The sequence below is a fragment of the Oncorhynchus kisutch genome, linkage group LG13 (genome assembly GCF_002021735.2).
Source record: "Oncorhynchus kisutch isolate 150728-3 linkage group LG13, Okis_V2, whole genome shotgun sequence".
Lineage (NCBI taxonomy): Eukaryota > Metazoa > Chordata > Actinopteri > Salmoniformes > Salmonidae > Oncorhynchus > Oncorhynchus kisutch.
The window spans coordinates 38,460,512-38,474,692 of record NC_034186.2 but is presented as its reverse complement, the minus strand read 5'-3'; the positions used below and the strand labels follow the sequence as shown (position 1 = coordinate 38,474,692).

At 42.2% G+C, this 14,181-nt stretch overlaps 1 protein-coding gene across 1 annotated transcript; it reads right to left on the bottom strand.

Moving 5' to 3' along the window:
* Positions 1-2,018: 2,018 nt before the first annotated feature.
* Positions 2,019-13,703, bottom strand: LOC109902452 (translocase of inner mitochondrial membrane 44 homolog (yeast)). Its single transcript, XM_020498806.2, has 13 exons — positions 13,577-13,703; positions 12,644-12,748; positions 9,511-9,687; positions 9,242-9,322; positions 7,562-7,711; positions 7,181-7,317; positions 6,239-6,324; positions 5,055-5,147; positions 4,824-4,948; positions 4,383-4,433; positions 4,113-4,202; positions 3,908-4,018; positions 2,019-3,321 (listed from the first exon to the last, which is right to left on the bottom strand). Exons 1-13 carry the CDS (start codon positions 13,604-13,606, stop codon positions 3,202-3,204), a joined length of 1,356 nt encoding a protein of 451 aa, XP_020354395.1. The 5' UTR covers positions 13,607-13,703; the 3' UTR covers positions 2,019-3,201.
* Between the last annotated feature and the right edge of the window lie 478 nt (positions 13,704-14,181).

Sequence of the window (14,181 nt, the reverse complement as noted above, 5' to 3'; positions counted from 1 at the left end):
GCTGATGTACGAAGGGCTATCTATAAATACATTTGATTTGATTTGAACCGAGGACAGACTAATTTTACACTCAACAGCACTCGGCGGTCCCATTCTGTGAGCTTGTGTGGCCTACCACTTTTCTGGTGAGCTGTTGTTGCTCCTAGATGTTTCCACTTCACATTAACAGCACTTACAGCTGACCGGGGCAGCTCTAAGCAGGGCAGAACATTTACAAACTGACTTGTTGGAAAAGTGGCAACCTATGATGGTGCCACATTGAAGGTTGCTTAGCTCTTTAGTAAGGCCATTCTACTGCCGATGTTTGTATATGGAGTTTGCATGGCTGTGTGCTCGATTTTATACACCTATCAGCAACGTGTGTGGCTGAAATATCCAAATCCACTAGTTTGAAGGCGTGTCCACATACTTTTGTATACAGTGCATCTGGAAAGTATTCAGACCCCTTGGCTTTTTCCACATGTTGTTACCTTACAGCATTATTCTAAATTGGATTAAATAAATGTTCCTCATCAATCTACACACAATACCACATTATTACAAAGCGAAACCAGGTTTTTAGATTTTTTTGAAAATGTATTAAAAATGTAAAAAACAGAAACACCTTACATAAATATTCAGTCCCTTTACTCAGTACTTTGTTGAAGCATCTTTGGAAGCAATTACAGCCTCAAGTCTTCTTGGGTATGATGCTACAAGCTTGGCACACCTGTATTTTGGGAGTTTTTCCTCTCAAGCTCTGTCAGGTTTGATGGAGAGCGTTTCTGCACAGCTAATTTCAGGTCTCTCCAGAGATGTTCGACTGGGTACAAGTCCGGGCTCTGGCTGGGCCAATCAAGTTCATTAAGAGACCTGTCCCGAAGCCACTCCTGTGTTGTCCTGTTGGAAGGTGAACCTTCGCCCCAGTCTGAGATACTGAGTAGGTTTTCATCAAGGAGCTCTCTGTACTTTGCTCCATTCATCTTTCCCTCGATCCTGACTAGTCTCCCAGTCCCTGCCATGTGTCCAATTCAAAAGTTTGGACACACCTAGACATTCAAGAGTTTTTATTTTGTACTATTTTCTACAATGTAGAATAATAGTGAAGACATCAAAACTATGAAATAGCATTTGGAATCATGTAGTAACTCAAAAATATATACATGAGATTCTTCAAACTAGCCACCCTTTGCCATGACAGCTTTGCACACTCTTGACATTCTCTCAACCAGTTTCATGAGGAATGCTTCTCCAAGTCTTGAAGGAGTTCCCACATATGCTGAGCACTTGTTGGCTGCTTTTCCTTCACTCTGCAGTCCAACTCATCCCAAACCATCTCAATTGTGTAGCACACCAGCTAGGGGGATCCATCATCACAGACAACCCTGAAATAGGTTGGCTACTTACTACCATGTATGAATCAATAGGCAGGAGGTGAGCTTGTTCATCAATTTCCCCAAGGCCCAGGTAATCAATCCTGGTGCATCAGATCTGGTAGCATCCACATCCACCCACTGTCGTCAGCAAGCCCCGCACCTCTGCATTCTAGCTGTGCTGGACGCCTCACAGGGGTAATGGGTGACATCAGTCATGATAAGGCCCACTTTCCATGTATTGTAGCATACTCTACAGTCAGACTTTCACATGCAGGAAAGGACAAGTAAGGACACTGGTTTACAGGGAGTCTATAGAGCATATTGTCTCTCTGTTTTGAAATATATTTTGTTCTTCAGTCAGAGAATAAAAAGCGTTCACATCCTCAGTTGGGAAACTTTACAAGTGTCCTCATTCTCAGGTTTCAAAATGGCAGCCATCTGTCATATGCATAGTATTTTACTAGACCCCCACCCCCCTGTAAAAATGGTTAGAATGCCACAAACTCCCTGAAAGCATGATCTTGTTTCTCTCACTGCTAAACTAGTTTGGGTTCTTGTGAAGTTTTATGTTACCTGTTATGACACTAATGGGCTGAAGTTCAACAAGTTACATAAACCAAAACAAGTTTGGCATTAAAAACAAATCATGAACAAATAACACGGTTGGAATTCAGAAAAGTTTATTTAAGTTGACTCATTTTGGCCATGACGTAATGAGAAAAAAATCATAAATCATCATAAAAAATCACCAGTATGTGGAGCCTTCGGTCTATGCCAAGTGGGCTTGATATAAAAACAAACACTCAAGTATGACATACACTGACATACCAGCAAATCACAATACAATGAGTTGTCAGAAGAGTGGTGGATCCACGTGTACATAAACATCTGTCTCTATTAATAATGAGGTCTGACTAGCCCCTTGTGTGGCACCATTGTGTTAGGACCGTTTAATAGCATGGCGTTGTTTGGAGGCCTTAATAAAAACAATGGAATTCCAAATAAACTGTGTGCCATACCACCAAGTTCACAGATGCTAAATGGCTGAATGCTAATTAGTGACACTAAAACAATAGTGTTAATATTTGGTGCAACAGAAAACCTTTTAGGATTTGTGTCCTCAAAAAAAAAAAAAAAGCTCATGCCATACATTGAAGTCCCAATTCATTGAGTTTTTAATAATAAACACCTTGCCGTCAAAAATATCAGCAGATATTTCCAAGTTTATTTAAGGCAAGCCTAAACATTTTACAGCCAATGGGTACAAAAGAACTCCTCAAACAAAATGTCTGAAGGTGAAGCAGGGGCTTTTTTTTTTTAATATAATAAATATAGATTTTCTCAATTCAATAATTAGACTGGGCTATCATACAAATGTGTGTATAGGTCACTGGTGGACCACATGGCATCCAAAATGTCCTCCCCAAACTAGGAAGGGATCGACAGAGAAGCATTAAAGACAACCTTCACTTTATCCTCAATCCTCCAGTTAACACAATTATGTCTGGGAGAGGAGGAGGACAGTATCAACCTATCTGACCATGGTGTGACAGACAGAAGGACAAAGCGACTGCTCTGAGTGGACTACTGCCCCTAGAGTCACCCAGTGGGTACACAGGTCTATCCAGTCTGGGTCTCCTCTATCCTGGTCTGTGAACACTGCCAGTCTGGTACATGAGGGGCAGCCATAAGAAGCAGTCCACAGTGGGCCACCCAAAACCATGCTGGAGGAGGAGTTAGCTGGGTTGCTGAAATGGTCAGCACTGCTTGTTCATGTCCCTGTGGTAATTCCATGCTCTCCCGTCCAGCCCGCCTCCTATTCTCCTCAGTCTTCCAGCCCTGGGTCTCAGAGGATCTGTTCAGTGCTGGAGGCAGAGATATCCAGGAGTCTCCAGGCTGCGTAGGGGTTCAGCTCCTCTTGGTCTCGACACAGGGCCCACACGTACATCATCCTCAGCACCTTGTCCTGTGGGTCAAACAGACAAAGGTATTGGCAAGATGAAAATTAAGTCACTTTTCAATACTTTTGAGCAGGTGTCCAAAGTGTACAACCCTCCCTGCTAGCCTGTCCAGCTTATCCTCTCAGTGAGAGACAAGGGGGGGAAAAAGTTGTGTCATCAACAATAGAACAAATAAAACAGCCTCCCTAAATCCCCTGGTAGTGCCTTGCGGTAGACTGAGGGAGTGCCAGTTTCCTGCGGCTGAGTGGATGCCCTCCCATTATGCCCAGCCCCCCCCACCCCCCCTCCAATCCAAAGACTCCCTGAGGTGCCCTCACTGGCCTATCAGACAGATTTACAGCTCAGGAGGCTTTCATGTGGAGTCTAGCTGACAGTCGGCAGGGCCTCAATAAACTAGTCTGGCTCCCTCTCTTTCGCTCCTTTGAAAGACAAAGGCGAGGAAGCCACTTTAGACTATAAGAGATGCACCCCCAGGTCTGAAACATTGCCATGTCTGATTAGCCAAGCTCGGAGACAAACAGAGCCCTGTTTGAATACTTTTACAATTGATCCTCATTTCCAGAGTAGAGATGGAGGGTGTATTCTACTCACAGGGTCTCCCTCTATGACGTCTCCTTTAGTGTTGCGGATCACCATGACCAGCTGGGCCTGGAAGGTGATGATCAGCACCGGACCCTGCTCCATCATCTTCCCCATGGCCAGCTGAACACACACAATTAAAACACACTATTAGAAAAGCAGATCCCGCAAACAAATATTACGATGAGACTGTCGTAAAAGGCCTCGGGTAACTCACATCAATGTTGTCTATGTCCAGGATCTTAGAGTGGAACTGCAGGCCCATAGTCTTGGCCTGTTGAATGGGGTGGGCCAGCTGGCTGTAAGTCTACACATAAGACAGAGAGGTGTGGGTTAAGAACAGCAAGGGCAGGGGGGGAAAAATGACTGAAAATCTCAACATCACTATTGCAGGTCTACATTTACAGTACTTCGAAAAGAATCAATTCATCTTCAGCCGGTGTCCAAATGAATAGTCGATAAACTGGTCAATAAAAAAAGTGCTTACCGCTTCATAACACCAGTCCTTCAGAACCTCCAGCTCCCCTCGGATCATGGCCTGCAGACAGAAAGACAGAGAGGTAATGCAGACAGAGAGGTCAGAGTAGGGTGATACCCACAACTCAAGAGGCACTGCAGACATAGACAAAAAAAAAAAAAAAAAAAAATGTATCTGCACAGAAAGAAGTGCTCCATTGATTTTACAATTTGTCTGGATATTCATCAGATTTAAGTGAGACTGAGACTAATGTTTCAAGTAATGTTCAAGATCGCAGATAGAAAAATGTGTATAGTGTCTCTATTAACTGCAGAGACATACAACTGTTACATGGAAGGTTTTCGCCCCCCAATTATCTTCAGCTCAAAACGAGAAACCCATTTTCCTATTGTATGCCTTCGACACAATCTGTACCGCACCAATGTCAAGGGAGGAAAGATATTTCTTTACCTCCAGGACGTTGGGTATGATGTCAAATTCACACTGCTTGAGGAAGACATCTTTGTCGAATGACGGATCCACCTTCAGAATCTCTGTCAGCACCTCAGACATCTCGGTCTTGGAGAAGAGCCCACCTGACCACACATACACACAACTTTAAAACAAGAACAAAGACCGAGCCCAACTACCAAATACGTGATTGGGGTTAGTGTTGGTGGCATGGAGAAGTTAGTAGGTTACCTAGGATGTCGGTCATTTTATCTGTGACGGCACGAGACGCTCTGACGAGGGCATTCTCGCTCTCATCATACTTCATCTTCATTTCGAAGAACCCTGGGAAGAGAGCGCAAAAGGCGAGTCGTCTCATTTAATTGCAGTGCATCAAAGTCAAACAAAGAGTAACAGGCTTGGGGGAAGACGTCGTTTGGACTCAGCACCAGTAGTGTTACCCCAAGGTCAGGGCATTGAGTTGTATCGTATGGATCAAACACAGGGACTGAGCTGTGGGTCGTTGTACAGTATCGCTCTGCTGTGTGATTGATTGCTTACTGTACTTCGCTGGCACATTCTCTGATAACACACGCAGTACCAACATACCCAGATTGGATTCCATTATGTATTTACAGTGTCAGGCAAGTTGTGATGTGACAATAAGAAAGAAACTTGATACAATTTATTTCTATTGATTTTGCACAATGTCCTTACTGTAAATCATTGCTCCTTTTCACAAGTCAGAAACATTATTTCCTTAGGTAATGCTTAATTGCTCGCTCCCTGTATACGGCTACAGTGAAAACCCACAACAGGAACAGTCATTTTCAAGGCGCCTAGTAAAAAAGAAGACACTGCTCCCCAGTCTCTCATACCCGACCCCTAGGAAGTCCCTGGGCTCCCATTACCTGCTGCTCGTTAGTGAGGGCCCATTAGCACCAAGATTTTAATAGGAGCAGGACACTGTTCACCAGTCTGATACAGCAGTCAATCAGCTAGCAGAGGGATCCCCATCTACACTAGGTTTGGATCCCTTCACATTGTGCACCCTCATGACTAGGATTTTGGAGAGCGGAACGTTTCTGACGAATTTGGAATTTGGAAATGTTCAAGGTAAAGTCAAAAGTTAAGGACAAAGGGCACTTGGTAAAGAAACGCACAACGCCCAGCAGAGTAACAAGCACTAAGCCACTGATGGGTAGTTTATACACTTAGCCCCATCTACTGGACAAACTTTTTACAGCGGCAGACATTCATACCATTCTTTGATGTAGCAATAATGTCATATTTTAGAGGAATTACTCGGTCTTCATCATATAAATAACATATCATCTTCCTACATTATGATTCGGAAAGGGTGATACTTAGACTGCAATGACTACGGCAGATATCAGAAAGATTAACAAACTGGTAGTGAGACAGGCTGTCCTTACTGTTAAAAACCATGTTGTTATCCTTGAAGTCCTTCCACTGTGCGTACCATTTGGAGTCCTTGTGCAGCACCACCCCCATGGCATCCCTAGAAAACAGATCACTGCTCAGTGCTCACGGCCATGCCACTACACACACACTTATCTAGACTAGAACTGATTTTCACCCTTACTGTGAATCCAAATGATACTTGCAAGTGTAATTTGGGCACTGATAAATATGGTGTGATATTGAGCTTGTCAAAGACACTGTTAGGTGAGAATGATCTGTTATTTGAATGATTCGAATATTCCGCCCTGAAACAAATAATTGTATGGAAGTGATTAGAATGTATAAAATCATAATCAATAAGTCACAATTAGGGTAAAGACAATATGTCTTTATGGTATTATAAACACAGACTGTCTGAGCATGATGCCGACCTGACTAGAGATTGGGAGAGAACAGGGAGTACGTGTCAAGAACAAGGTCACTAATCCCTGTCGGCTGGGTAGCAGGACATGTTTAATTATTTTACCTTTATTTGACTAGGCAAGTCAGTTAAGAACAAATTCTTATTTTCAATGACGGCCTAGGAACAGTGGGTTAACTGCCTGTTCAGGGGCAGAACGACAGATTTGAACGTGTGTGTGTGTGTGTGTGTGTGAGAATGTGTGGGCGTGAGAAGTCAGTATAAAATGAATTGTTTTGTATTCTTGACTTTGGAACGTTCCCGTGAATAAACCTTTTTGACTATTTTAGCTGGGCCTCCGTCTGTTTCATTTGACCGGGATCTTACACATTCTGGTTTGAAGACTGAGTAATATAATTCAATTGGGTTATGAACCTGGAGAACAAAATTCTCTTATCAGACACACATTTTGAGTTCTAAAGATAATTCTGCTCAAATAAAAATCTAGAGCTCTACCGAAACAGAATGAGGGTGGGAGACTGGCAGCACGTACTCATTGGCCTCGAAGACCTTGTTCTCATTTTCTGCAGCCTTAGATGAAAAGTCACTCCTCTTCCGTAGTCTCTTGGGGGCCCGGTAGGGCCCACTCTGATTAAGATCATCAATCTCCTTCTTCACACTCTTTATACCCTGTATGTGCACATACAGCAGGCTTTAAGGGAAATGCATGGGCTGTTGTGATGAGCACCCTAAGCAATGTGTTGTTTCTGTACATTCCCTCCTGATCATTTGACTTGCTTAGTTTATGCAGTGACAACACAAAAAAATGGAGCAAGTGATTGCTATAATGCAGTGAACATGACCAAACCCGGTATTTGACTTTGAAGTGCTGAATTGGTCCTTTTGGACCTTGGAGAACCTATCCAGTTCTCACCTGAGATATTGCCCTGAAGGCACCGGTCTTTCCCAGTTTCTCTCCACTCTTGGACACAGACTCCGCAGACGTCTTGGCTGTCTTCGCTGCTTCCTCCACGCCCTCCTTGATCTTCCTCCCTATATCTGTACGACTGACCTCTTCCAGACCCTAAAAACAAACAGATACTAACTTCTTGTCTGAGACACTCACACACCATTTCTGTTGACATGCCGAAGGCCTAGACCTACATACAGTGCATTCTGAAAGTATTCAGACCCCTTAACTTTTTCCACATTACAGCCTTATTCTAAAATGGATTAAATAGTTTCCCCCTCAATCAATCTACACACAATACCCCATAATGACAAAGCAAAACCAGGTTTTTAGACATTTTTGCAAATGTATAAAAAACTACAAACTGCAATATCACATTTACATAAGTATTCAGACCCTTTACTCAGTACTTTGAAGCACCTTTGGCAGCAAAATCAGCCTTGAGTCTCCTTGGGTATGCCGATACAAGCTTGGCACACCTGTATTTGGGGAGTTTCTCCCATTATTCTTTGTAGAGCCTCTCAAGCGCTGTCAGGTTGGGTGGGGAGTGTCGCTGCGCAGGTATTTCAGGTCTTTCCAGAGGCGTTCGATCGGGTTCAAGTCCGGGCTCTGGCTGGGCCACTCAAGGACATTCAGAGACTTTTTCCGAAGACTCTTCTGCATTGTCTTGGCTGTGTGCTTAGGGTCATTGTCCTGTTGGAAGATGAATCTTCACCCCAGTCTGAGGTCCTGAGCACTCTGTACTTTACTCGGTTCATCTTTCCCTTGATCCTGACTAGTCTCGCAGTCCCTGCTGCTGAAAAACAAACCCCACAGCATGATGCTGCCACCCCCATAGTTCATGTGACACTTGGCATTCAGGCCAAAGAGTTCAATCTTGGTTTCATCAGACCAGATAACTTTGTTTCTCATGGTCAGAGTCTTTAAGTACCTTTTGGCAAAACTCCAATTGGGCTGTCATGTGCGTTTTACTGACAGGTGGCCAGCTCTAGGAAGAGTCTTGGTGGTTCCAAAATTCTTCCACGTAAGAATGATGGAGGCCACTGTTTTCTTGGGGACCTTCAATGCTGCAGACATTTTTTGGTAATCTTCCCCAGATCTGTGCCTTCGACACAATCCTGTCTCGGAGCTCTACGGACAATTCCTTCAACCTCATGGCTTGGTTTTTGCTCTGACATGCACTGTCAACTGTGGGACCTTTTATATAGACAGGTGTATGCCTTTTCAAATCAATCCATTTAGTTTACCACAGGTGGACTCCAATTAAGTTGTAGAAACATCTCAAGGATGATCAATGGAAACAAATGCACCTGAGCTCAATTTTGAGTCTCATAGCAAAGGGTCTGAATACTTGTGTAAATAAGGTATGTCTTTATTTTTAATACATTTGCAAACATTTCTAGAAACCTATTTTCGCTTTGTCATTATTGGGTAAAACAAGAGGGGGAAAAAAATGTCATCAATTTTAAAATAAGGCTGTAACGTAACAAAATCTGGAAAAAGTTAAGGGGTCTGAATACTTTCCAATGGCACTATGCAATTCATGTCAATGTTTCCATTTAATTGACAACATACAGCTCTACATTTACCATGCTCAAGTTTAGTCATCAAGGCTGATGAGTAACTAAACAGCAATCCATGTACCTCTTTCACAGTCTCTGAGAAGGTCCCTAACTTCTTCTTCAGAACTTCAGACGTCTTCACAGTTTCAGACTCTATGGTTTGCTAAGGAAGAAAGTAAAATAGTGAAGGAAAGAAATCAATTAATTATTGAATCTAACCTGCCTAACAACATCCTTTGTCCAATGTGACAATGAAACAACGTGTGACATGCGCTTCAAATGATTTGCTGGGCCACAAATGTCCACCTGAAGATAAAGGAATAAAGCTGTTCAATGGATGGGAGCACTCACATATTTCCTCCGAGCTTGCTTCAGAGCTTCTGATTCCTCCAACTTTTTGGCCTCCTCGCGAAACTTCTTGATGTTCTCCTTCATTTCCTTGTTCTTGCTGAGCTCCTGTTTGAGGTTGTCCAAGAACCCCCCAAAGAAGCCTTTTCGGCTACCTCCCCTGTCTGATGCATACCGTACCTAGAGAGAGATATGGGCATTGTATGAGTTGGAGAAAGGGGAACATACACTATATATACAAAAATATGTGGAGACTAGAGGTTGACAGATTATGATTTTTCAACACTGATACCGATTCCGATTATTGGAGGATCAAAAAAAGCTGATACCGATTAATCGGACGATTTTTGAAATGTATTTGTAATAATAAAAATGACAACAATACTGAATGAACTGGATACTGAATAACTTAATATAATACATCAATACAATCAATTTAGCCTCAAATAAATAAACATGTTCAATTTGGTTTAAATAATGCAAAAACAAAGTGTTGGAGAAGAAAGTAAAAGTGCAATATGTGCCATGTAAGAAAACTAATGTTTCAGTTCCTTGCTCAGAACATGAGAAAATATGAAAGCTGGTGGTTCCTTTTAACATGAGTCTTCAATATTCCCTGGTAAGAAGTTTTAGATTGTAGTTATTATAGGAATTATAGGACTATTTCTCTCTATACCCATTTGTATTTCATTAACCTTTGACTATTGGATGTTCTTATAGGCACTTTAGTATTGCCAGTGTAACAGTAATAGCTTCGGTCCCTCTCCTCGCTCCTCCCTGGGCTCGAACCAGGAACACAACGACAACAGCCACCCGCGAAGCAGCGTTACCTATGCAGAGCAAAGGGAACAACTACATCAAGTCTCAGAGCGAGTGACGTTTGAAACGCTATTAGCGCGCACCCCGCTAACTAGCTAGCCATTTCACATTGGTTACACGAGCCTAATCTCGGGAGTTGATAGGCTTGAAGTCATAAACAGCTCAATGCTTGACGCACAACGAAGAGCTGCTGGCAAAACGCATGAAAGTGCTGTTTGAATGAATGCTTACGAGCCTGCTCCTGCCTACCATCGCTCAGTCAGACTGCTCTATCAAATCATAGACTTAGTTATAACATAGCACACAGAAATACGAGCCTTAGGTCATTAATATGGTCGAATCCGGAAACTATCTCGAAAACAAGATGTTTATTCTTTCAGTGAAATACGGAATTGTTCCATATTTTATCTAAGGGGTGGCATCCATTAGTATAAATATTCCTGTGCACAACCTTCAATGTTATGTCATAATTACTTAAAATTCTGGCAAATTAGGCGGCCCAAACTGTTGCATATACACCGACTCTCCGTGCAATGAACACAATAGAAGTGACACAATTTCACCTGGTTAATATTGCTTGCTAATATGGATTTCTTTTAGCTAAATATGCAGGTTTAAAAATATATACTTCTGTGTATTGATTTTAAGAAAGGCATTGATGTTTATGGTTAGGTACACATTGGAGCAACGATACGCACCGCATCAATTATATGCAACGCAGGACACGCTAGATAAACTAGTAATATCATCAACCATGTGTAGTTAACTAGTGATTATGATTGATTGATTTTTATAAGATAAGTTTAATCCTAGCTAGCAACTTACCTTGGCTTACTGCACTCACGTAACAGGCAGTCTCCTCGTGGAGTGCAATGAGAGGCAGGATGGTTAGAGCGTTAGACTAGTTAACTGTAAGGTTGCAAGATTGAATCCCCCAAGCTGACAAGGTGAAAATCTGTCGTTCTGCCCCTGAACGAGGCAGTTAACCCACCGTTCCTAGGCCGTCATTGGAAATAAGAATGTGTTCTTAACTGACTTGCCAAGTTAAATAAAGATTAAATAAAGGTGAAATTGAAATATATATATATATATTTTTTTTAATCGGCAAAATTGGTGTCCAAAAATAACGATTTCTGATCATTATGAAAACTTGAAATCGGCCCTAATTAATCGGCTATTCCGATTAATCGGTCGACCTCCACTGGAGACCCCATTTAAATTTGTGGATGCAGCTATTTCAGCCACACCTGTTGCTGACAGGTGTATACAATCAAGCACACAGCCATGCAATCTCCATAGAAAAACATTGCCAGTAGAAGGTCCTTACTGAAAATCTCAGTGACTTTCAATGTGGCACCGTCATATGATGTCACTTCTCCAACAAGTCTGTTTGTCATATTCCTGGCCTAAGTGCTGTTATTGTGAAGTGGAAATGTCTAGGAGCAACAACGGCTCAGCCGCGAAGTGGTAGCCCACACAAGCACACAGAACGGGACAATTGAGTGCTGAAGCGGTCCATACTGAAATGGTTTGTTGAGATCGGTGTGGAAGAAATTGACTGGCCTGTACACAGCCCTGACCTCAACCCTATCGAACACCTTTGGGATGAATTGGAACACCGACTGGAAACCAAGCCTAATCGCCCAATATCAGTGCCCGACCACACTAATGCTCTTGTGGCTGAATGGAAGCAAGTCCCCGCAGCAATGTTCCAACATCTAGTGGAAATCCTTCCCAGAAGAGTGGAGGCTGTTATAGCAGCAAAGGGGGGACCAACTCCATATTAATGACCATGATTTTGGAATGTGATGTATGACGAGCAGGTGTACATGTAACACTATAACTTCAGACCGTCCCCTCGCCCATACCCGGGCGCGAACCAGGGACCCTCTGCACACATCAACAACAGTCATCCTCGAAGCATCGTTACCCATCGCTCCACAAAAGCCACGGCCCTTGCAGAGCAAGGGGAACTACTACTTCAAGGTCTCAGAGTAAGTGACGTCACCAATTGAAACGCTATTTAGCGCGAACACCGCTAACTAAGCTAGCCGTTTCACATCCGTTACATACACATACTTTTGGTTATGTATTTCTGCATAGGAATCAAAGAATTTTGGTTATCTGACTACTTCTGCATTCAACAACAGTACATTGTTGGCTAAAGCTGAAATGGGTTGGCTAAAGCAGAAATGGGATTTACACATAGGCTGCAAAAAGAACTCTGAAATATAAAACTGAAGGGAAGTAGGGTACAATTCAAATTGTCTACTAGTACGAAATTAATGATTATCACAAGCGGAATAGTCACTGTTACCTGTGAAGAACTTGTGAGAGACCCACATATCCTGTATACATGAGGTCTGTTGTGTAGGAGCAAATATGAAGGACTGGAGACAAGCAAACTTCTTCTGACACACAGCTGGAGAGAGAAATACACAATTAGAAATAATCATTATAAAATTATGTTCTGGCCACATTATGATTGACAGAGAAGCTTTGTTAAACCTACAATTTAAATGCCCAAGAGAATTGATATTGCCACCTCAGAGATTGTGATTGCAAAAATGTTGAAGACAACATTTTTTATTTTTTTTTACCTTTATTTAACTAGGCAAGTCAGTTAAGAACAAATTCTTATTTTCAATGACGGCCTAGGAACAGTGGCAGAACGACAGATTTGTACCTTGTCGGCTCGGGGGTTTGAACTTGCAACCTTCTGCTTACTAGTCCAACGTTCTAACCACTAGGCTACCCAGACAACATTGCTTTACTGCTTATGAAATGAACAGATTCCAACCTACTAGTTACAATTGTTATATTTGGCCTATGCATTGTTTTATTTGATTTTCAAAAATTACTTTCAAGACTATTAAAAAAAACTTCATAGTCTTGTCACATTCAATTGTTGCACATGTAAACGATGTCATTGTCATCGGTCTATGCTATTGAAATAAGTGTGCAAAAGTGTAAATGATGCATATTCGAAATGTGCATACAGAGAGCAACAAACTACTGCTTGGTACACATTTTATACGGTTATGAATCAAGGGCCAAACACCGGCATGACACAAGATTCCATTCAGAGAAGTCTTGTTACTAAGTTAGTCTGATTCGGCGTTAAAACGTATTGCAGTGGAGAAGACGGTTCGAGTATATAGGCATTCCATCGCTATTTTCAATAATAGATTACGTTGATTATTTATGGTTAAAAGACAACGTGGAAAAATCAGTTTTAATGACAACTAACCTGGTAACACTGACACAAGGAGGCCGCCATCTTGGTTGCATTGCCTGTGACCTTTTCCGCTGATGACCTTCTGACGTATTATAGTGGAGGAGCCTGAAGGTTGGACAAGGCGAAAAATAACTAGTTCGGTTCGGATGAAAGCGCCAACTTTGTCACATAGGCAGATGCATGCATCATGATTAAAAAGATATTGATATTTTCAACAGCAAAGATCCAGACCAGGAGAGGTGTTAACAGTAGCGCCAACTATGGCTCGGACATGGATAGAACAATGTGTTAGTTATAAGAATCTTTGGCTTTGTATAAAAGTAAACCGACGCCGACAGCAACACATACAAATAAGTAATGCCTGATAATACTGTATCACTGCCGCTTTAGGCTCTGGTCCATATGCTGAATGAGAAAGAAAATAAGCGGTTAATAAAACTCGAAACCATACAAGATGGGTGAAAATGTGGACACTGCAGCGACAGGCTCGAGGTCAAGTTAGATATATAGCCAACATTAGCAAGCAAACTAGCAAACATTTCCGCAATACCATTGCTTTTACTTTCAGGGAAAGAAAATATGGGATCCCCCCCGAACTCACAAAGCTTCCCTCTTCG